The 23,896-nt window shown below is 48.8% G+C and overlaps 1 protein-coding gene across 2 annotated transcripts; it reads right to left on the bottom strand.

Annotated features, from left to right (window-relative positions):
- Positions 1 to 6,913: 6,913 nt before the first annotated feature.
- On the bottom strand, positions 6,914 to 23,483 carry slc30a10 (solute carrier family 30 member 10). 2 transcript variants are annotated; one of them, XM_031902333.1, is made up of 4 exons: positions 22,980 to 23,483; positions 12,822 to 12,905; positions 11,900 to 12,139; positions 6,914 to 10,021 (listed from the first exon to the last, which is right to left on the bottom strand). In XM_031902333.1, exons 1-4 carry the CDS (start codon positions 23,428 to 23,430, stop codon positions 9,555 to 9,557), a joined length of 1,242 nt encoding a protein of 413 aa, XP_031758193.1. In that variant the 5' UTR covers positions 23,431 to 23,483; the 3' UTR covers positions 6,914 to 9,554. The 2 variants fall into 2 exon arrangements, with proteins under 2 accessions (XP_031758193.1, XP_002936066.2); XM_002936020.5 differs by lacking the exon at positions 22,980 to 23,483 and adding an exon at positions 13,764 to 15,290.
- Between the last annotated feature and the right edge of the window lie 413 nt (positions 23,484 to 23,896).

The raw sequence follows: 23,896 nt of genomic DNA, 5'->3' as shown, positions 1-23,896 counted from the left end.
CACAGACCCACTCGCTGAAGGGTGCCCATCATACCTGCCCTATATCAGTGCTTGCCGGGCACAGACCCACTCGCTGAAGGCACCCATCATACCTGCCCTATATCAGTGCTTGCCGGGCACAGACCCACTCACTGAAGGGTGCCCATCATACCTGCCCTATATCAGTGCTTGCCGGGCACAGACCCACTCGCTGAAGGGCGCCCATCATACCTGCCCTATATCAGTGCTTGCCGGGCACAGACCCACTCGCTGAAGGGTGCCCATCATACCTGCCCTATATCAGTGCTTGCCGGGCACAGACCCACTCGCTGAAGGGCGCCCATCATAACTGCCCTATATCAGTGCTTGCCGGGCACAGACCCACTCGCTGAAGGGCGCCCATCATACCTGCCCTATATCAGTGCTTGCCGGGCACAGACCCACTCGCTGAAGGGCGCCCATCATACCTACCCTATATCAGTGCTTGCCGGGCACAGACCCACTCGCTGAAGGGCGCCCATCATACCTACCCTATATCAGTGCTTGCCGGGCACAGACCCACTCGCTGAAGGCACCCATCATACCTGCCCTATATCAGTGCTTGCCGGGCACAGACCCACTCGCTGAAGGGCGCCCATCATACCTGCCCTATATCAGTGCTTGCCGGGCACAGACCCACTCGCTGAAGGGCGCCCATCATACCTGCCCTATATCAGTGCTTGCCGGGCACAGACCCACTCGCTGAAGGGCGCCCATCATACCTGCCCTATATCAGTGCTTGCCGGGCACAGACCCACTCGCTGAAGGGTGCCCATCATACCTGCCCTATATCAGTGCTTGCCGGGCACAGACCCACTCGCTGAAGGGCGCCCATCATACCTGCCCTATATCAGTGCTTGCCGGGCACAGACCCACTCGCTGAAGGGCGCCCATCATACCTGCCCTATATCAGTGCTTGCCGGGCACAGACCCACTCGCTGAAGGGCGCCCATCATACCTGCCCTATATCAGTGCTTGCCGGGCACAGACCCACTCGCTGAAGGGCGCCCATCATACCTACCCTATATCAGTGCTTGCCGGGCACAGACCCACTCGCTGAAGGGCGCCCATCATACCTACCCTATATCAGTGCTTGCCGGGCACAGACCCACTCGCTGAAGGCACCCATCATACCTGCCCTATATCAGTGCTTGCCGGGCACAGACCCACTCGCTGAAGGGCGCCCATCATATCTGCCCTATATCAGTGCTTGCCGGGCACAGACCCACTCGCTGAAGGGCGCCCATCATACCTGCCCTATATCAGTGCTTGCCGGGCACAGACCCACTCGCTGAAGGGCGCCCATCATACCTGCCCTATATCAGTGCTTGCCGGGCACAGACCCACTCGCTGAAGGGCGCCCATCATACCTGCCCTATATCAGTGCTTGCCGGGCACAGACCCACTCGCTGAAGGGCGCCCATCATACCTGCCCTATATCAGTGCTTGCCGGGCACAGACCCACTCGCTGAAGGGCGCCCATCATAACTGCCCTATATCAGTGCTTGCCGGGCACAGACCCACTCGCTGAAGGGCGCCCATCATACCTGCCCTATATCAGTGCTTGCCGGGCACAGACCCACTCGCTGAAGGGCGCCCATCATACCTGCCCTATATCAGTGCTTGCCGGGCACAGACCCACTCGCTGAAGGCACCCATCATACCTGCCCTATATCAGTGCTTGCCGGGCACAGACCCACTCGCTGAAGGGCGCCCATCATATCTGCCCTATATCAGTGCTTGCCGGGCACAGACCCACTCGCTGAAGGGCGCCCATCATACCTGCCCTATATCAGTGCTTGCCGGGCACAGACCCACTCGCTGAAGGGCGCCCATCATACCTGCCCTATATCAGTGCTTGCCGGGCACAGACCCACACTAGAATCCACTTTCTTCCCAGTATCCTAACCGCAGGCCAAGAGGCTGAGCCCCCACTGCCACCATTCCAGGCCTGACCTGGGGAGCCAGCCCCACACTTTGGGCTACACCCAGTATTCTCCGATCCACCACAGGCCCTATTTATGTGCAGATTTGTTGTACAAAAACATTTTGTGTTGCCAATACACACTGCATGCTGAATGGCTGCAAGAAAAAGTTAATGGGTTGCAGAGAGTTAATGATTACAAGGCTACAATCACCACGTAGCACTCAAAGTTCCAGTCAGGACACATGTTGGCTTGGTTATGGCATAATGTTTCAGGGTGACTTGGGGAATGGGCAGCTGGGGCGAGAGTTGGGGGGAATCGGTGGCAATAGGGGTGAGAGTTTGGGGGGAATCGGTGGCAATAGGGGGGAGAGTTGGGGGAATCAGTGGCAATAGGGGCAAGAGTTGGGGGGAATCGGTGGCAATAGGGGTGAGAGTTGGGGGAATCAGTGGCAATAGGGGGGAGAGTTGGGGGAATCGGTGGCAATAGGGGTGAGAGTTGGGAGACATCGGTGGCAATAGGGGTGAGAGTTGGGGGACATCGGTGGCAATAGGGGTGAGAGTTGGGGGACATCGGTGGCAATAGGGGTGAGAGTTGGGGGACATCGGTGGCAATAGGGGTGAGACTTGGGAGACATCGGTGGCAATAGGGGTGAGAGTTGGGGGACATCGGTGGTCATAGGGGTGAGAGTTGGGAGACATCGGTGGCAATAGGGGTGAGAGTTGGGGGAATCGGTGCCAATAGGGGTGAGAGTTGGGGGACATCCGTGGCAATAGGGGTGAGAGTTGGGGGAATCGGTGCCAATAGGGGTGAGAGTTGGGAGACATCGGTGGCAATAGGGGTGAGAGTTGGGGGACATCGGTGGCAATAGGGGTGAGAGTTGGGGGACATCGGTGGCAATAGGGGTGAGAGTTGGGAGACATCGATGGCAATAGGGGTGAGAGTTGGGGGACATCGGTGGCAATAGGGGTGAGAGTTGGGGGACATCGGTGGCAATAGGGGTGAGAGTTGGGGGACATCGGTGGCAATAGGGGTGAGAGTTGGGAGACATCGGTGGCAATAGGGGTGAGAATTGGGGGACATCGGTGGCCATAGGGGTGAGTTGGGGGACATCGGTGGCAATAGGGGTGAGAGTTGGGGGACATCGGTGGCAATAGGGTTGAGAGTTGGGAGACATCGGTGGCAATAGGGGTGAGAGTTGGGGGACATCGGTGGCAATAGGGTTGAGAGTTGGGAGACATCGGTGGCAATAGGGGTGAGAGTTGGGGGACATCGGTGGCCATAGGGGTGAGTTGGGGGACATCGGTGGCAATAGGGGTGAGAGTTGGGAGACATCGGTGGCAATAGGGGTGAGAGTTGGGGGACATCGGTGGCAATAGGGGTGAGAGTTGGGAGACATCGGTGGCAATAGGGGTGAGAGTTGGGGGACATCGGTGGCAATAGGGGTGAGAGTTGGGGGACATCGGTGGCAATAGGGGCAAGAGTTGGGGGGAATCGGTGGCAATAGGGGGGAGAGTTGGGGGAATCAGTGGCAATAGGGGGGAGAGTTGGGGGAATCAGTGGCAATAGGGGGGAGAGTTGGGGGAATCAGTGGCAATAGGGGGGAGAGTTGGGGGGAATCAGTGGCAATAGGGGGGAGAGTTGGGGGGAATCGGTGGCAATAGGGGGGAGAGTTGGGGGAATCAGTGGCAATAGGGGTGAGAGTTGGGGGAATCGGTGGCAATAGGGGCGAGAGTTGGGGGGAATCGGTGGCAATAGGGGCGAGAGTTGGGAGACATCGGTGGCAATAGGGGTGAGAGTTGGGAGACATCGGTGGCAATAGGGGTGAGTTGGGGGATCGGTGGCAATAGGGGTGAGAGTTGGGGGACATCGGTGGCAATAGGGGTGAGAGTTGGGGGACATCGGTGGCAATAGGGGTGAGAGTTGGGGGACATCGGTGGCAATAGGGGTGAGAGTTGGGGGACATCGGTGGCCATAGGGGTGAGTTGGGGGACATCGGTGGCAATAGGGGTGAGAGTTGGGAGACATCGGTGGCAATAGGGGTGAGAGTTGGGGGACATCGGTGGCAATAGGGGTGAGAGTTGGGGGACATCGGTGGCAATAGGGGTGAGAGTTGGGAGACATCGGTGGCAATAGGGGTGAGAGTTGGGAGACATCGGTGGCAATAGGGGTGAGAGTTGGGGGACATCGGTGGCAATAGGGGTGAGAGTTGGGGGACATCGGTGGCAATAGGGGTGAGAGTTGGGGGACATCGGTGGCAATAGGGGTGAGAGTTGGGGGACATCGGTGGCAATAGGGGTGAGAGTTGGGAGACATCGGTGGCAATAGGGGTGAGAGTTGGGGGACATCGGTGGCCAATAGGGGTGAGAGTTGGGGGACATCGGTGGCCATAGGGGTGAGTTGGGGGACATCGGTGGCAATAGGGGTGAGAGTTGGGAGACATTGGTGGCAATAGGGGTGAGAGTTGGGGGACATCGGTGGCCATAGGGGTGAGTTGGGGGACATCGGTGGCAATAGGGGTGAGAGTTGGGAGACATCGGTGGCAATAGGGGTGAGAGTTGGGGGACATCGGTGGCAATAGGGGTGAGAGTTGGGAGACATCAGTGGCAATAGGGGTGAGAGTTGGGGGACATCGGTGGCAATAGGGGTGAGAGTTGGGGGACATCAGTGGCAATAGGGGCAAGAGTTGGGGGGAATCGGTGGCAATAGGGGGGAGAGTTGGGGGAATCAGTGGCAATAGGGGGGAGAGTTGGGGGAATCGGTGGCAATAGGGGGGAGAGTTGGGGGAATCAGTGGCAATAGGGGGGAGAGTTGGGGGGAATCAGTGGCAATAGGGGGGAGAGTTGGGGGGAATCGGTGGCAATAGGGGGGAGAGTTGGGGGAATCAGTGGCAATAGGGGGAAGAGTTGGGGGAATCGGTGGCAATAGGGGCGAGAGTTGGGGGGAATCGGTGGCAATAGGGGCGAGAGTTGGGAGACATCGGTGGCCATAGGGGTGAGAGTTGGGAGACATCGGTGGCAATAGGGGTGAGTTGGGGGATCGGTGGCAATAGGGGTGAGAGTTGGGGGACATCGGTGGCAATAGGGGTGAGAGTTGGGGGACATCGGTGGCAATAGGGGTGAGAGTTGGGGGACATCGGTGGCCATAGGGGTGAGTTGGGGGACATCGGTGGCAATAGGGGTGAGAGTGGCATAGGGGTGAGAGTGGGGACATCGGTGGCAATAGGGGTGAGAGTTGGGGGACATCGGTGGCAATAGGGGTGAGAGTTGGGAGACATCGGTGGCAATAGGGGTGAGAGTTGGGGGACATCGGTGGCCATAGGGGTGAGTTGGGGGAATCGGTGCCAATAGGGGTGAGAGTTGGGAGACATCAGTGGCAATAGGGGTGAGAGTTGGGGGACATCGGTGGCAATAGGGGTGAGAGTTGGGGGACATCGGTGGCAATAGGGGTGAGAGTTGGGAGACATCGGTGGCAATAGGGGTGAGAGTTGGGGGACATCGGTGGCAATAGGGGTGAGAGTTGGGGGACATCGGTGGCAATAGGGGTGAGAGTTGGGGGACATCGGTGGCAATAGGGGTGAGAGTTGGGGGACATCGGTGGCAATAGGGGTGAGAGTTGGGGGACATCGGTGGCCATAGGGGTGAGTTGGGGGAATCGGTGCCAATAGGGGTGAGAGTTGGGGGACATCGGTGGCCATAGAGGTGAGTTGGGGGACATCGGTGGCAATAGGGGTGAGAGTTGGGAGACATCGGTGGCAATAGGGGTGAGAGTTGGGGGACATCGGTGGCATTAGGGGTGAGTTGGGGTACATCGGTGGCAATAGGGGTGAGAGTTGGGAGACATCGGTGGCAATAGGGGTGAGAGTTGGGGGACATCGGTGGCCATAGGGGTGAGTTGGGGGAATCGGTGCCAATAGGGGTGAGAGTTGGGAGACATCGGTGGCAATAGGGGTGAGAGTTGGGGGACATCGGTGGCCATAGGGGTGAGTTGGGGGAATCGGTGCCAATAGGGGTGAGAGTTGGGAGACATCGGTGGCAATAGGGGTGAGAGTTGGGGGACATCGGTGGCCATAGGGGTGAGTTGGGGGAATCGGTGCCAATAGGGGTGAGAGTTGGGAGACATCGGTGGCAATAGTTTCTGTGCTACAAAAGGAGAACTAAAGGCTAAGAAACCGTATCAATAGAAACTGTCTTTTTAATACTGTACTTACTGTACAGCCCAGAGCCTCAGCCCTATAACAGTAAGGAGCCAGGCATTCGAAGTTGCCCCCAGCAGCTCCCCATCTTGGATCATATTAGGCCATCTTTTGTGTGTCAGTGGCACTGCACATGCTCAGTGGGCTCTGGGCTGGTGCTGAGAAGCTTAGCGGCGGGGAAATCATCAAGCCGAAAGTGAGGTTCATCTGTCAAAGAAGCTGTTGCTACAGAGCTGATTATAAATCAATCATGATGCAGACTGCACAGATTTCAATGCTGCTATGCAATGTGATTCTGAATAAAGTACTAATTGTCCTTGAATTTTATACAGTGTATTGTGAGTGGGTCCTTAAGTGACAGCTGCTCCCCAGGGGGGCTACTGGGGGAATCATCAGAGGGGGCTACAAATATGGTGTAACAATTCTAGAGACATTTTTTGTTGAGCTTCAGTTCTTCTTTACATTAAGGGGCATATTTGTTAACATTGAAGACAAACATTCAAATCTAAGTGCTGATTGGTTGCTATAGGCAACGTCGCAGGTAGTGTTTGTCTCCAATGTTAATAAATACACCCCTAAGTTTCAGGGCCATCCCTGGTTTATGGGTTACGTACATCAAGGCAGCGATATAAAGCAGCCAATCAGGTCTGGTGTCTGTCATCTTCCAACCTATTAATAACCCTGGAATCAAGCTGGGCCAGTAACATGGTAGCAGGGGGCAACTAAGCCCAAGCCCCGCCTTACACTCCCACACACAAACCCACAGAGCAGCAAATATTACAAAAATAACACTTTAATATAAATCTGGAGGATTCTGTAAGAACATAACAACATGAATTTTCATAGAACAAAAGAGAAAACGCAACACAATTATTGTCCATGTTACACAACTGCACAAAAACAGAGGGAAATTACACGGAAAGTAACAGAAAACAGCAATTATTACAAAATAAAATGAGCCCTATATTATAGCGGTACGTTGCCTTACACAGTCGCGTCCATAGCAACAAGGATAATAGGCAGTACCCTCAGAAATAGAGCGATTCCTATTGGTGGAGGCAGTATCCTGAGAAATACAGTGATTCCTATTGGTAGAGGCAGTACCCTGAGAAATACAGTGATTCCTATTGGTAGAGGCAGTACCCTGAGAAATACAGTGATTCCTATTGGTAGAGGCAGTACCCTGAGAAATACAGTGATTCCTATTGGTAGAGGCAGTACCCTATGAAATACAGTGATTCCTATTGGTAGAGGCAGTACCCTGAGAAATACAGTGATTCCTATTGGTAGAGGCAGTACCCTGAGAAATACAGTGATTCCTATTGGTAGAGGCAGTACTCTGAGAAATACGGTGATTCCTATTGGTAGAGGCAGTACCCTATGAAATAAAGTGATTCCTATTGGTGGAGGATTAATAATGGGAAGTGCTGCCCTACTGTCATTGAAGCACAGGAAGTCAGGGCATTAAAAAACACTTCCCCCAGCCTGTGGGAATCCAGTATTGCAGCTCCCACTAATGTATAGGTCCCCCTGGGGGTCAATTGCAGAAGTGCCCAAAGGAGTACCCTAAAAAATTATACATTCATTTGAGGGTTTACTTTTCCTTTAATACATAAACTATTAAGGCGATTTAGCCACATTTCTGTACGATCAGTACAGTGTTGGCAGGGGTATTACCCGACACTGCTAGGGGCCCAGGGTGTTTAAGGGGCCCTGACTGATACCCAGTTCCAATATAAAGGGGTCCCTAAAATGATTTTTCCTTGGGGCTTGTACATTTCAGTTATGCCACTAAGTACTAGGTTCTTAGACAGCAAATTGCTCTGATTGGTCAACTGGAGCATGAATATCAGGTCAAAGTTCTGATTGATTGCCATGGAATGGTACAGTAAAGCTGATTGGACAACTGTAGTAAAGCGCTACAAAAATTAATGTGCAAAAATGGTGTGGTGTCCTATATGGCGTATGAGGGTGCTATGGTGGGGTGCAGGATGTGACTTTTGGGGGGGGACTGAGTGTTTAGCTGGGCAAGCAGCAAAACGTTATAAATTCCCCCCCCCCAATGCGCCGGATGGTAATCGCCTGCAGCCTGAGAATATGGTCGGACACACGGGTGCCCTAGCAGGCAATTCAGGGCAATTTATAACCTTTAGCTGCCTGCTGCCAAGGAGTGAATGGAGTGAACTGGTCACCAAGTTCCATATAACATCTGTATGAGTGAATAGAGCATTCCATCAGGAGCCCCAGTGCAGCCTTCAGAAACCAGATTTAATGATCTTCATATACATTATATACAGTACATTATGCACCATTGTGCTACACAGGAATACAAAGAGCAATACAGCACAAAGATTCACCTGAATTAGTCATACAGCACCAAAATCTGCCCCCCACCCCCACCCCACACTATACCCATAGGGGCCTAAATGTAACACCCTAAAAAGAAGTGTAAAAGCCAGTGCTAATAACTGGCTATTTATGAAGCTGCCCAAGTGACCAATCAAATGATTTATTTTAATTATACTGACTGTAATAGATCAATGAAAGTAAACTGCTTGGTGCTAGGGGCTTCTGCCCATTGGCTCAAACGTCACCCGAACTGATTTACTGGCCAATCATAGCCAAACAACTGCCCCGCTGTATAATTAGAGCAGACAGCTTAAGGGCTGTAATGTAAAACCCCTGACAAGCACTTGGCTACTTTTTTGGGTTACATTAATGTCTATGTGGGGGGGGTGCTTTGGGCTCCATGGAGCCACTTTTTAGGGGTACTAAAATTGTGATGCTGAAAGTACCTGAGCTTTTTTGTGTTTCTATTTGCTTTTTTGTGTTTCTATTTGCTTTTTTGTGTTTCTATTTTTTTTGGGTGTTAGTGGCCCCATTGGTGATGGGTAGCCTACTTATTGTGGTAAAGAAAGCCACTTTGGGGGGGGAGAGTCTCTTTCAACAGCACTAAGTGATATTTACCCTTATTAGTGATATTTACCCTTATAGAATCAGGGAGAGGAGGCACCCCAGAACCAGGGAGCCTGTAAATCTCCGGATATTGTGCAGAGAATGGGAGGCCGGTTATATCCAACACTAATGAATTATTACACTGTTCCATGAAGGTGTCCATTATAAACACTTAATTTATTCCTACTTCCCCCGGGGCCCACCACGGACCTTGTGCGACATGTTTAACCGGCCCCATAAAGCCTGCCCGACATGTTTTTCCGGCCCATTAACCTTTCACCTGCCATTCAACAGGAGCCTTAACAGTAAAAACACCTACTCAAATACATATATTTGCCCATACCGTGTCCTAAGTTCAAGTCATGTGATGTCCAGATACATAGTATATAGTATTGATAGCAGGACTGGTTGGGGCTGTAATGAGTTCTGATTGGTCCGTACTGCTTTGTATGTTGCAGTTGTTATAAATGAGTGGCCTTTTTGCCTTCCTCCTCTATAGTGAAGCCGTTCTGCTTCATTTTCAGTCCACCTTCTTCATCTTCAGAGGCCTCGGCATCGACATTGAGGGCCAAGTCATTGCTCCTGTACCACACTTGGGAGGATTTGCCCTTTTTCAGTGTCTTGTTGTCGGTCTCGGCGTAGGGAACCAGGTCGCGGCTGCAGCAGAGATAGGGGTCGCATTTCTCGGAGATGCACGGCGCGCTGCACGCCAGCGTCAGGTCCTTCTCATTGGGGAACTCGGCCTGGATGGTCACTGCGTGAATCTCCTCCTCGTGGAAGATTCTCCGGATCTCCTGGCTGGCAGTGGCGTGACTGGCGAAGTCCTGAAATTTGACGTGGAGGGTGGCGATGTTCTTGCCGCTGGCAAGTTCCCAGATGTGGATCTCGTGGACGCTATTGACCCCAGGAACCAGGGCTAATTTTTGACCTGGAAAACAGCAACAGCCCATGAGTGGCGCCGCCCTGCTGAACAGGAGTGCAATGGAAAGGGCTCCTACTGAACATTGTTTTTGCCTATTTCTTTAATTAAAGGGTTAGTTCACCTTTAAAGGGGGTGGTTCACCTAGTATATTATAGAAAGGCCAATTCTAAGCAACTTTTCAATTAGTCTTCATTGTTTGTTTTTCATTGTTTTTGAACTATTTGCCTTCCTCTTCTAACTCATTGCAGCTTTCAAATAGGGGGGTCACTGACCCCCAAGTTAATAAAAAACTATTGCTCTGTGAAGCTACAGTTTAATTGTTACATTACTGATTGTTTTTAATTCAGCCCCTCTCCTTTTCATATAACAGTCTTTAATTCAAACCACACCCTGGTTGCTAAGGTAATTTAGATCCTAGCAACCAAATAGCTGCTGAAACGCCAAACTGGAGAGCTGCAGAACAAAATCTGAAATAACAAAAAACCTACAAATAATAAAAAAAGAAGACCAATTTCAAACTGTCTCAGAATATACTAAAAGTTAACCCAAAGGTGGACAACCCTTTTGAATTAACTTTTAGTATAATGTATAGAGACAATTTGTAAGTAGTCTTCATGTTTTATTATTTGTTGTTTTTGAATTATTTAGCTTTTTGTTCAGCAGATCTCCAGTGTGGAATTTTGGAATTACAGCAGCTACCTGGTTGCTAGGGTCCAATTTACCATAGCAACCAGGCAGTGGTTTGAAAGAGAGAAGAAAAAATGAATAGAGGATGGCCTATGCAGAAAGAGATGTAATAAAAATTAACAATATCAATACAGAGCAACAGTTTTTGGCTGCCGGGGTCAGGGACCCCCAGTTGAAAGCTAGAAAGAGTCTGAGAAATTCAAATAACTCAAAAACTATAAAAAAAAAAAATCAGAAAATAAACACCAACTAAAAAAATTCTAGGAATGGGAATTCTTTATCCACCCCTTTACACAAAAATCCAAGGATTTTTCTATTTCTTGAGGGAAACTGAAGCTACTGCATTATGGGTCCTTGCGAGGGAGATACCCAGATTAGATTCCCAATGCACACATAAACCTCATGCATTATGGGCTTCTTCTCATTTCTAAGCCACAAGAGTCACAGCTAAGGGGAGAAAGGGGGGGTTCGTTTATACAGAGCTCATTACCTCTAGTTAAGCTAAAGCTGGCCATACATGATGTGCCAAACGAGAGGATCTTTACCCCAAGCTTACACAGCGCTATGGGCAGGCAGGCACAAGTGCTTAGTGTATGGCGCTCCCCTCAGTGCCCCAGTATTTCTGCTTTCCCATAGGTTTTTTGTGACTGTGTGTGTTTTGGGATCAGTGCCCTGACACTTATTAAAAAAAAACCAGTGTAGTTAAAAGAAATTGAAAAAAAAACAAAAAACCAGTGTAGTTGTGGAAATTCCTTTATAATCAGTATTTCTGCTTAAATAGAGAAGTCCGTTCCCGGGCAGTCATGTGACTGTGCCTCAGGGGGTTATTCCTATTAATCAGCGGCCCTGTATTGCTAGGGAGTCTACATTTGCTGGCATGCAGGGCATGGGGACCGAGCAAAGAGCTGATAGGCCAGAGCTCCACGTGAGCAGTATCTACAGCCAATCAGGTTTTTTTATTCTCTGCCCCCAAGGCCTGTGGCACCATTTTTTCTTTAAATCATGTGACAGCAGTGTAATGTCCTTATTGATGCATCGCAAGGTAAAATCCCCTTCCTTATGATTCTGTTTCAGAAATGTGATTCTTATATTTTTTTATTATTATTTTAACCCCTTACATGCTATAGAAGCAATAAAAGGCTTAAATTGAGTGCCCAGTATGCCTGGGGGCAACAGGTGGAGGGTGGAAGTACTTACCGATCTCTCCCACTTGGACTCCTTGAGGGACCATCTGAAGCAAGATGTAGGCCGTCTCTTTGATGAGCGGGAAGGCAGAGTAGAGGATGATGGCGACCATCACCACGGTCAGGCTGGGGTCTATGTAGCACTGCCAGTTGCAGGGGGCGTTCGCATCCAAGGGGAGCACATAGAAAATGACAGCCGTGACCACCACCACCACCGAGCCCAAGGCATCGCCAACGACGTGGAGCATAACACCTGCAAGTACAGGAGAACGGAGGAGTCAGACGGTGCCATAGTAATGAATTCATGAGTCGCAGCGGGCAGTGACTGGTAAAGGAACAAGCTACTTGCTCTTCCTGTTGGGATCTCTCCAGCCAAAGCCAAAAAGCCGAGGCTACATTGTTATCATTACCTTCATGCCTGGCATTCACACTACTGCCTGGATACTAACATAAGTGGCCATTAGCCTTAAAGGGGCAGTTCACCTTTTAGTATGCTACAGAATGGCCTATTCTTAGCAATTTTTCAATTGGTCTTCATTTTTTATTTTGTATAGTTTTTTTTAATTACTTGCCTTCTTCTTCTAACTATTTCCAGCTTTCCAGCTTCCCGGAAGCCAAAAAAACTATTGCTCTGGGAGGCTCCAGTTTTATTGTTATTGTTGCTTTTTATTACTTACCTTTTTATTTAGGCCCTCCTCTATTCATATCCCTGTCTCTTTTTCAAATCACTGCCTGGTTGCTAGGTTTAATTGGATCCTAGCAACCAGATAGCCGCTTAAATTCCAAACTGGAGAGCTGCTGAACAGAAAGCTAAATAGTTAAATAATAAAAAAAAATGAAGACCAATTACAAATTGTATCAGAATAGCATTCTCTACATCATACTAGTTATTGTAAAGGTGACTTTCCCATGATTTCGGAAGACAGCGTCCTTACCTCTAATATTCAGGGTCGCCGCTTTCTTCTCCTCCTTCTTCTTTTCTTCGCTCTTCTCATCTTCCGGGGGGCTCATAGCATCACCTGTAGCCAAATAAGAGACGCTGTGTTGTGTATAAGTTCTACAAATAAAAGAGATACCAACATTTTGTTTATAGAATAAGCCTTTTTTAAAAAAAATGAAAGTAGGTTGGAAGATTTGCCGACACTGCAGAAGCCAATCGGATTTGGGCAGCTGATAAAACGACTGCACTTTGCCGCGAGGCCGGAGGTCAATAGTCTGTTATTGCTGATAGCAAAGGCGGCTTTAAAGGTGGTTATGGGTAATGGCACGGCCATAAAGATAACCCTATTATCAGTATATGGGGCAGGGAAGGGGGGCACTATTAAACATGGCACATAACAGGCTCTCCATTAACTTTTAATGAAGATGATAAATATAAATTTGTTTATAAGCTCTGCACTGCTGGTTCTGACTACTAACACCAAGTAGCGGAAGCCAGACCCGGAAAGAGAAAGGACCTGAGAACAGAAAGGGATAAACAATACATATGGCTTTAGAAGCCCCAGGGCGATACATGGCAAAAGCAAAGAGCATCATGGGAGATTTAACCCCTAAAACAGACAAAGATATAATGGATTCATTTCACCAAGGGATTTCCAACTAGGTGCAGTTCCCTTCCTACAGCCTTGCTGGGAGTTACAGTTAAACAATGGGCCACACTGACTTGTGTGTTTCTGGTTTAAAAGCAATAAAACTGACACCGCCTTAGGCTACTGATTCTAATAAATGGGCCCCCTAAAGCCACCCATACGCCTGACCTGGAAGCGGAACACCCCACATACCCCCTTTATAACTGTGGGACCTATTAGTCTAACAGTTTTCTTAAGCAAGGAGCACCCCAGCACCCCAAATCCCCACTTTTTATATCCGAAGAGCACCTGCTTCGTTGTCCTCCGAGCTGGCACGTTCTAGGTCACTCTTGCGCCCGCAGATGAACCGCATACAAGAACCATAGTCCTGGAAGACCAGCAGGCCCACAATGTTTACTAGCAGCCCCAGGGTCCCCACAATCAGGACCAGGGTGACGTTATCGATCCTCTGGGGTTGGGCCAGTCTCAGCACCGAATCCACCAGGATGGTGAAACACAGGGCGGTGAGGAAGATGGCATTGCACAGGGCACCGACCACCTCGGCTCTAGGATAGCCATAGGTGGCCCTGGGGCCACGGCTCTTGCGGCGGGAAATCTGAGAGGCTGTGATGCCCACACACAGGGAGATGAGGTCAGACAGCATGTTGAAGGAGTCCGATATGAGGGCGATGGAGTTGCCAAGGTAGCCAGACACCAGCTCGGCCACAAAGAAGATGACTGTCAGCACCAGCATGAAAATAAGCCGGCAGGTCTTGCCTGTGTAGCGACCCATGGCTGGGGGGCAGGCTGGGGGGCCAGGGGTACAGCAGAGATGTCAGGGCCACAGTATAGCACACACTGCCAGCAATTAGATTGGGCCCCTGTCCACACTGGGAGTGGCCCTCTTTGGGAAGTGATATTAGAAAATCTTGCTGAAAGATGAAGGGTCCCTTTAAAAGAGCAGGTGGGGGCCCCTTGATGATGTGGGAAGCTGGGCTCCTTGGCAGATGTGATGGGAGAATGAGTTCCTATTGGCTCCGGAGATCTCCGCGGCAGTAGGAGCAGGGCTGGGGTTCCGCGGCAGTAGGAGCAGGGCTGGGGGTTCCGCGGCAGTAGGAGCAGGGCTGGGGTTCCGCGGCAGTAGGAGCAGGGCTGGGGTTCCGCGGCAGTAGGAGCAGGGCTGGGGGTTCCGCGGCAGTAGGAGCAGGGCTGGGGTTCCGCGGCAGTAGGAGCAGGGCTGGGGTTCCGCGGCAGTAGGAGCAGGGCTGGGGTTCCGCGGCAGTAGGAGCAGGGCTGGGGTTCCGCGGCAGTAGGAGCAGGGCTGGGGTTCCGCGGCAGTAGGAGCAGGGCTGGGGGTTCCGCGGCAGTAGGAGCAGGGCTGGGGTTCCGCGGCAGTAGGAGCAGGGCTGGGGGTTCCGCGGCAGTAGGAGCAGGGCTGGGGTTCCGCGGCAGTCGGATCAGGGCTGGGGTTCCGCGGCAGTAGGAGCAGGGCTGGGGTTCCGCGGCAGTCGGATCAGGGCTGGGGTTCCGCGGCAGTAGGAGCAGGGCTGGGGTTCCGCGGCAGTAGGAGCAGGGCTGGGGTTCCGCGGAAGTAGGGGTTCCGCGGCAGTAGGGGTTCCGCAGGTGGCTGCTGTAGGAAGAGCAGTATGAGTGAGTAGCACTGCTGCCCGGCGGGTTTATATGGGAGAGATAAGCACTGTGCGCACTCAGCATGAGCTCATAGCCCTCCTACCCGCCCCGCCTGTGCCGCCGCCGCTCCTTTTTTCCGATACACCGGCACGTAGGCTGCGACTGTCTGACAGCAACATGTGACCTGCCGGCACCTCGGCCCCTCTCCCTCTCCTGTCCCTGGGGCCCTAGGCTCCTCCCACTCTTCCCTAAGCCCCTCCCACCCTTCCCGGCCGCTCTGAGTGCGTCACCCATGTACCCCCGCAGTGCCAAGGTCCCCAGACGCGCTCCCATAGCCTCATAGAGGCCCTGTTATACTGGCCAAGAGCTCCTGGGTGGGGCCAGGAATGACGGGGGTCCCTGAGCCCTCCCACAAGCAAGGCCGGGCACAGTGTGCGAGTTATAGTTCAATAACAGCTGCTGTGTGTAATACAGGGAGACCCAGAGACAAGCCAATCCCTGATGGATAATAACCCGTAGCTGTGAGGGGGACACTGGCACCATAGGAAGGGAATGGTAGCCCTGTGCCCTAACACTAAACACAGATGCTGGGAGTTGTAGTTCTAGTTTAGTTGATGTTGGGCCAGACAGGGAGAGAACGTTAGAAAGCTGCAGTAGTGGCCAGAGACAGGATCATAGTAGCCCTAATAGCAGATCCACAGCTGCTGGTAGCCAATAAATGAGTGGTATGTTATTTATTATTTTATAAAATGGCCAATTCTTTGCAATTGGTCTTCATTATTTATTTGTTATAGTTTTTAAATGATTTGCTTTCTTTTCTAACCCGCTGTGACCTACAGCACTTATATTTGCCTATTTGTGTCTGTAAGTTCCCCTCCCATATAGATTGTAAGCTCTACGGGGCAGGGACCTCCTTCCTCTTGTGTCTTTGACTCTTAACTTATTGCAACTGTATCTTGTATTTATTTGTATTTATTGTTATACTGTGTATTTATCTATTATTATCTTAATAACCCCCTGTTTGTATTAATGTATTCTACTGTACAGCGCTGCGTACATAAGTAGCACTTTATAAATAAAGATATACATTGTAGATTGTAAGCTCTTTTGGGCAGGGCTCTCTTCACCTCTTGTATCGGTTATTGATTGCTTTATATGTTACTCTGTATGTCCAATGTATGGAACCCACTTATTGTACAGCGCTGCGGGATATGTTGGCGCGTTATAAATAAATGTTATTAATAATAATACTAAATACATACAACTCTTTGCAGCTTTCAAATGGGGGTCACTGACCCCGGCAGCCGAACATCCATTTCTCTGTGAGGTTCCAGTTTTATGGTTGTGGTTACTTTTTATTTCTTATCTTTCTAGTCAGCCCCTCTCCTATTCATATATCAGTCTCTTATTCAAACCACTCTCTGGTTGTTAAGGTCATTTGGACCCTAGCAACTAGATAGCTGCTGAAACTTGAAATTTGAGAGTTGCTGAACAAAAAGTGAAATAACTAAAAAAAACTACTAATAAAAAATGAAGACCAATTGCAAATTATCTCAGGATACGACTCTCTATATCAAAGGTGAATAACCCATAATAAGGAAGAGCATATCTATTCCTGGCTGTTACTGCTCACTTGTGGCACTTAGTATGGCAGCTCCCACACAGATGCAAATGGCAAGCAAGTATGGCTGCCTCTGCTGCATCATTTAGAAATTGGCATGGCTGGCAGGGAATGCTGGGAGCTGTAGTTCTGGATGGCCTAGAGCTAGCTTTATGTCTTTGCCAGGCTTAATCTTGGTGCCTATGGGACGTTACGTGACCATAGTCAGCCTTTTCCCCACAAAGTGCTTATGGGAAGGGGGATCACTTACATGGTACTGGTATTAGTCCCAGGCCCATAATAAATATATAATACACAAGTGCCATGAATAAATAATGTACTGCACAATATAAGGATGTACGTCTCCTTATGTCTAGGACCTGTATAAAAGCTTATTATGGTCATGGAACTCCTTAGTGACTAATCCTTATATACTACAATAGGGGGTACATTACTCACTATATATATATATATATAAGAGATATAGCATTGCCTCACATGACTCCATGAAGCTGCACGCTGTCTCTTATCCTTATCAGCTCAGTGCAGGGGAGGGGGTCAGACCCCGGATAGCACAGTACAGGAGAAACGCGTGAAGCTTATGGGGCCCTGCTGCCACTGAGGGATGGGCCAGAGCTGCCGGGAAGGCCCCTGTTCCCCTGTATCGTAAAGACATGTTGCTCATAATCATTGTGAGCCACCAATCAGATCATGTGGGAAAGGACCATCTCAGTCCTCAGCCAATAGTATTCTCTGACCTGCCCTATATATATCTGGTCGATTTTCAGCCAGATATTGGTTACGTAGGCCATAGAAATGGCAAATAAGCTGAAATTGGTCAGTAAACAGATGTGTAATATCTAACAGGGAACACTAGGGGGCAGACTGGGATTCAACATAGGTCCTGGCATATGAAAGGGGTGGTTCACCTTCAATTATAGAATTGCCTATTCTTAGCATCTTTTTCAAATGGTCTTCATTTTGTATTGTTTTTTAATCAATTGCTTTCCTCTTCTGCATCTTTCCAGCTCTCAAATGGGGGTCACTGACCCCGGCAGCCAAAAAACTATTGCTCTGTGAGGCTACAATTGTATTGTTATTCGTACTTTTTATTACTTATCTTTTTGTTTAGACACTGCTCTGCCTGGTTGCTTGGTTAAATTGAACCCTAGCAACCAGATAGCTGCTGAAATTCCACAGATTGCCAGTCTGGGCATGGGATTAATTAGTAACATAGTAAGTTGGGTTGAAAAAAGACATATGTCCATCACTTTCAACCATAATGCCTATATATAACCTGCCTAACTGTTAGTTGATCCAGAGGAAGGCAAAAAACCCCATCTGAAGCCTCAAAAAAAAAGCCACCACAAAAATGACCCAGACCCAGTTAAAGTCATAACTATGAGGTAAAAAGTCAGAACTTTGAGTTTTAAAAGTCATAAAACATCGGATTTTTTTCCTTGCTGGCCCCAGTGCTCTTCTGTAAATATCTCCTTGCGCAGGTGGCTGCACTGTTCAACTTTTATCTACTTTAGTGCCCTCTATAGGGGTTCTGTGGAACTGCATTATCTGGCTGTTACTCCAGAACCTTTCCTGGAAAGCTGGCAGCACAAACCTAACTGCCTGCAGCCCTCCTAATCTCTGTGGGCTTGCATAGAAGTGGTTGGAGTGGGAAAGGGGATCAGGTAGAATCCTCCTGGGGCCAATCAGGGCATGAGAACAGTCGCAGAACTAGAACCAACCATTAGCCAATCAGAACATTAGAGCAAGCACAAAGCAAGGAGGGACCTGTAGCCAATCAGAACATTAGAGCAACCACAAAGCAAGGAGAGACCTGTAGCCAATCAGAACATTAGAGCAAGCGCAAAGCTAGGAGAGACCTGTAGCCAATCAGAATATTAGAGCAACCACAAAGCAAGGAGGGACCTGTAGCCAATCAGAACATTAGAGCAACCACAAAGCAAGGAGGGACCTGTAGCCAATCAGAACATTAGAGCAACCACAAAGCAAGGAGAGACCTGTAGCCAATCAGAACATTAGAGCAACCACAAAGCAAGGAGAGATCTGTAGCCAATCATAACATTAGAGCAACCACAAAGCAAGGAGAGATCTGTAGCCAATCAGAACATAAGAACGATCACAAAGCTAGGAGAGATCTGTATCCAATCAGCCATGACAATTGGAAAGGTCTCAGACCTGTAGCCAATCAAAATATTAGTGCAACCGCAAAGCTGGGAGAGACCTGTAGCCAATCAGAACATAAGAACGATCACAAAGCAAGGAGAGACCTGTATCCAATCAGCCATGACAATTGGAAAGGTCCCAGACCTGTAGCCAATCAAAATATTAGTGCAACCGCAAAGCTGGGAGAGACCTGTAGCCAATCAGAACATAAGAACAATCACAAAGCTGGGAGAGACCTGTATCCAATCAGAACATAAGAACAATCACAAAGCTGGGAGAGACCTGTAGCCAATCAGAACATAAGAACAATCACAAAGCTGGGAGAGACCTGTAGCCAATCAGAACATAAGAACAATCACAAAGCTGGGAGAGACCTGTAGCCAATCAGAACATAAGAACAATCACAAAGCTGGGAGAGACCTGTAGCCAATCAGAACATAAGAACAATCACAAAGCTGGGAGAGACCTGAAGCCAATCAGAGCATAAGAACAATCACAAAGCTGGGAGAGACCTGAAGCCAATCAGAACATAAGAACAGTCACAAAGCTGGGAGAGATGTGTAGCCAATCAGCCATGACAATTGGAAAGGTCCCAGAGCCGACTGCCTGTTCCCGTGGGTGCACATCTGTAGGGGAGGCTGAAGTGTATCAGTCTGGGGGCATAAGGATCTCATGGAGGGCCAGTTGTATAGAAAAAGAGTTGGACAGCACTGAGCTAATATAGACCCCCAAATATGTAATGTGTAGTACAGGAAATCTACAGAATATACTGTAATTACATAAAATGCCCTGCCATTCTCCCATGGGTGCATTCAGGTGGTATCCTAAGGGGCTGCTGTATATCACAGGTCTGAACTGAGATACAAAATGGGCCCTGGCATTATAAGTACATTCTGTGTAATAAAAGGGAAAGTATGGCAACATATGGCTTGCTTCCGGCCACCCTTAGTTATAGGGCATACGTATAGCAGCAGGGGGTATCTATAGAGGGAACAGACCCTGCAACTACAGGGGGGCCGGGGCAGGAGGCTTGGGGGGCCCAGTGGGGATTTGACTGTAAAGCAAATTCGATAAAAATGAATTATGTCTTATCCCCAGAGTTTAATGAGCCCTAATATGATTTTGCTGTGGGGCCCAGTAACCTCTACTGAGTTTTACTTTAAAGCTTCTTATTTAAGAAATGATGCCCTAAGGCCTGACCCACAAGGAGCTCTGATTGGTAAGAACCATATTCCGGGCCCAGCATGCAGATACCTGTAGGTACGAATGTTATGGAGTCACGGTAGATAACGGTATATGCACTAGGGGGCACTGCTGCACTCACTTTGTACAACTATAACAGCCAGTGATGCACAAGATCCATTGAACTAATGGGAAACAGTGAGTTCAGAGACTTGCAGTGTCCTGCAACCCATCTCTCCCCACCTTGGCGCTGACAGAAAACTATAAGAAATACTGAATGTACATTTAAAGGAAAGCAGAGCAGGGTACCATAGAGCAGCACCATCCCAGCCAGCAGCACGCGGGGCACAGAGGGAACAGCTCAAGGGTAACTGCTGCTGGAAACTCAAATCTATACAATAAAACAGGAGCTGGGCAGTGTTCCGCATATAGAACCCCCTCTCTATAGAGGGGTCACTAACCCTCATTTACCAGGCACAGAGCATCCTGGTTATAGAGATATCCAGATAATTATATAACACTTCTGCCCAATTTGCTACTTTTTGAAGGAAATCTATTTTCCTACTCCTTGAGCAGAACTGATGGTCAGTCTGAGGGTGCCACTCGGAAGCACCAAAACAGGTTACTGTGAGTGTCGGCAGCACTGGGATTCAGTATAGACATTCCAAGTACACAGAGGCCCAATCAGTCCCCCACCAGCCCAATAAATGGCACCTTACAGCAGCCCCTCTGGCATTTGCCAGAACCCACAGATTGCCAGTCCAAGACGGCTCACCATACAGGACAGAGTTCAGGATTTTGGAAGACCAAATTCCGCTTCATGGTGTAATATGGAATAAGCTCATAAAACTCCCAAATGTGCACAGGGGCCCCGTAATTGGTGGATTTACAATTACCCCCGTACCCCTTTTCTGCCTCACTTCCATATGGTACATTATGACCTCATTAATAGTATTTATGTACCTTACTATGGTAATACTCAGGGCTAGAACCAGGGGTAGGCAGCTACCTATAGCACAATGGGGTGGGGGCACAAACTGAAGGGGGGCTGTGAGCTAGTGACAATGAGAAGGAGCAATTGACGCTCTGGGAAACTCAGAGAGGTGGGCCCCAGGGGTATTTCGGGCCCCAGAAGCAGCTCCTGCTATGCCACCCCGCCCGTCATTACCTTTACAGTGCCAGAGGGGGTTCAGGGGGGCCCACATTGCTAGCGTACAAGAAGCAGAGCTGAATTTCCCTTTTAAAAAACAAAAATTTGTCTCAAATTTACTAGGAGCAGCTTTTTGCCTCCCCTGGTAACTTTAGGAGCCCCTGGTTGGCACTAATTAGGGCATGGAGGTGGTTATAAGGAATAGGGGAGGTGGAACCTCAGTGACTTCCTGATTGATCCTTATGGCAAGACTATAGGGGTAATTTACAATCACCCCAAGTGAAAATATTTGCACCTATTTGAAAAAGGCCAGCTTTATATTAATGCTATTTATGCTACAAACGTAAAGGGGAACTCTCCCTAAATAGTCAAAAAATACAGTTTTGAAGAAAGAAAGAATTACTTGAAATACTTAAAAGTTTCTTAGATTTTTTTCTTATTTGGGTTAAGTTCCCCTTTGATGCAAGGTGACTATCAAAGGTTCATATTACTCCAGAGCCCCTGGGCCAACCAGCCAGGCACGGCAAAGCTCAATATTTTTAATTGCCCAACCCCTGATTCCCTGAGGATTAATGGGGAAATGTACTGGTAGCGACACCTCCATCTGCAGGCTATGGAACATTCCACCATGGGGGGGGGGGGGTCCCTCTATATTGTTTCTACCAAGCCAGAATGAAATAAAAATGACCAGGCGATATTTATAAATATGCTTTATTGAAACCAATGTGTACATGGTGCTAAATCCATAAATACAAAATAACAATACAGCGCAGGAACCCGTATTTACTTCACACCTGGGAAACCCGAGTTACTAAGAAATAACTAGCTTTAAATTCCAGCAAGAACGAGCAAGTGCCGAATGCCTTGAACTTTAGAGCCAATATAAAGGGAAGGGGTAGCCTTGGCACCGCGCGAGAGGCTCGGGCTAAAGATAAAGCGGCAGTCCCTGTGACGAAAGATCTGAGTGCTATCGACATTTCCCAACCCTATGATTAAATAATTAAGGGTTCTGTTAAAATGACAGTGACGTGTAAAGCAGGGGCCAAATTCCTCTCATTGTTAATATTAGAAGATAGTAACAGGTAGATATGTTGAAAAATAAAAACCATTATGTGAAATACTAGTCATCATGAGCTCCTACGCATTAAAGGGCATCTAAACCTAAACCTAAAAGTTTTAGTCTGCTAATATTAGGCTTTTGGCTCAACAACCACTTTTTCAGAGTCTCCAAAGCTGACCATGCCAGATATTAGCAGCCTAAAACTGCTAAAACCTTAGAAACCAATAAAATTTGAATATTTCATGCAGGTAGTTTCTATTTGGGTTTTGATCCAGCAGGGTAGCCAAGAGAGGCACTCAGCCAGTGAGCTTCATTGAGCTTTAACTCATAACAACAGATGGAGCATCACAAGTGATAGCTGTGCTCCACTTAACAATCTTGCTTGTATAAGTGCTTAGGTACCAGAGCTTGCCATCTTCCCTTCATGTGTCCATATGTACTCAGTTACTGGAGAAGCTGAAATGCCAGCACACAGTCAAGTAAGCCACGAGAAGGCTTTCCATAAGGGGGACCACATGAACATTGGACCTGCTGATCGGTCCCAACCCAAAGTCCCAATTCTGATCAATAAAAAACAAAAATAGCAGCCTGATTTCCCTCTGGACAACCCAATACTCTGCTTAGCAGCTTTGGTAAAATAAATATTTGTTTTTTTGACAAAGTCAGTTAATACATTTAAGGTCATTACTGTTGCTTCTGTAATTATTCATGATCATTTACCTGTCTCTAGGTCTTCGGCCGGGTCTGGCACCTTTGGGAAGCAGCAGTCCATGAATATGACATAGTTCAGCACGTTGATGGCGAGCCCAACTATCCCAGCAATGAGGACCAACAGGGCATTCTCTGTCTTTTCTGGGCCGATGTATCTTTTGATGGCTTCAATGAGGATGCTGAACATGAGGGCGGCAGCAAAGATGGAATTCCCAAAGGCCCCGACGGCGTCGGCTCGCAGGAACCCAAAGGTGCTTCTTTTGTGCCATTGTACCCGGCTAAGTCGCACTCCTACCAAGCCGATGAGCATGGAAATAAGATGGGACAGAACCGCAAAGGCATCAGAGGAGAGCGAAAGGGAGTTTCCTACATACCCAATGGCCAGCTCGCCTATAAAGAGAAAAAAGCTTACGACGCACATAAAAATGAGCCGCGCAGCTCTACCAGTATAGCGAGACATGGCTTTGCTTTGCTCTGCTGCTGTTGCAGGGACTGACTGCTCTGCGAGACTACAGCCTGGGAGCACCTTTTATGTTTCCTAATCTCAGCCTAGAATGTTAAGAAATCGTTTTACAGCACCATAAAATAATCACTTCTCGTGAAAGGGCAATGGGAGAGAACGTATGGCCAGGGCCACGCCAAGCACGGTCCGTCAAGCTCTTATGGGACAAAAGTTTGGTTTGTGTAATAAAAAAACTAGTGTGGAACATAAGCTGGCATAGTTATGGCAAGGTAAACAACCCCATTAAATGACACCTCAATCGGAAAAGGAATGTCCGGTGGCATAACTAATTCCATGACATTGATAATCATTAATGGATCTCAGTGGATGAAGCAGGTGAGGTTCTTTTGCTTTTCAGATTTACACGGCTTGGTTCATCATATTGATACTGACCAGTTTTAGATACTGAACACAGCAAATGTAT

This window comes from Xenopus tropicalis, chromosome 5 (assembly GCF_000004195.4).
Source record: "Xenopus tropicalis strain Nigerian chromosome 5, UCB_Xtro_10.0, whole genome shotgun sequence".
NCBI classification, from domain to species: domain Eukaryota; kingdom Metazoa; phylum Chordata; class Amphibia; order Anura; family Pipidae; genus Xenopus; species Xenopus tropicalis.
The sequence above is the reverse complement of the archived record's forward strand: the minus strand, read 5'-3'. Positions and strand labels throughout refer to the sequence as shown.

Excerpts from the sequence above, each read along its gene's own strand:
- slc30a10 (XM_002936020.5), bottom strand. The coding sequence starts at position 14,247 with ATGGGTCGCTACACAGGCAAGACCTGCCGGCTTATTTTCATGCTGGTG. Across the intron at positions 12,906-13,763 it reads CTCGGAGGACAACGAAGCAG|GTGATGCTATGAGCCCCCCG; the intron begins GTGCTCTTCGGA and ends ATTTGGCTACAG. Across the intron at positions 12,140-12,821 it reads GGCGACCCTGAATATTAGAG|GTGTTATGCTCCACGTCGTT; the intron begins GTAAGGACGCTG and ends CTGTACTTGCAG.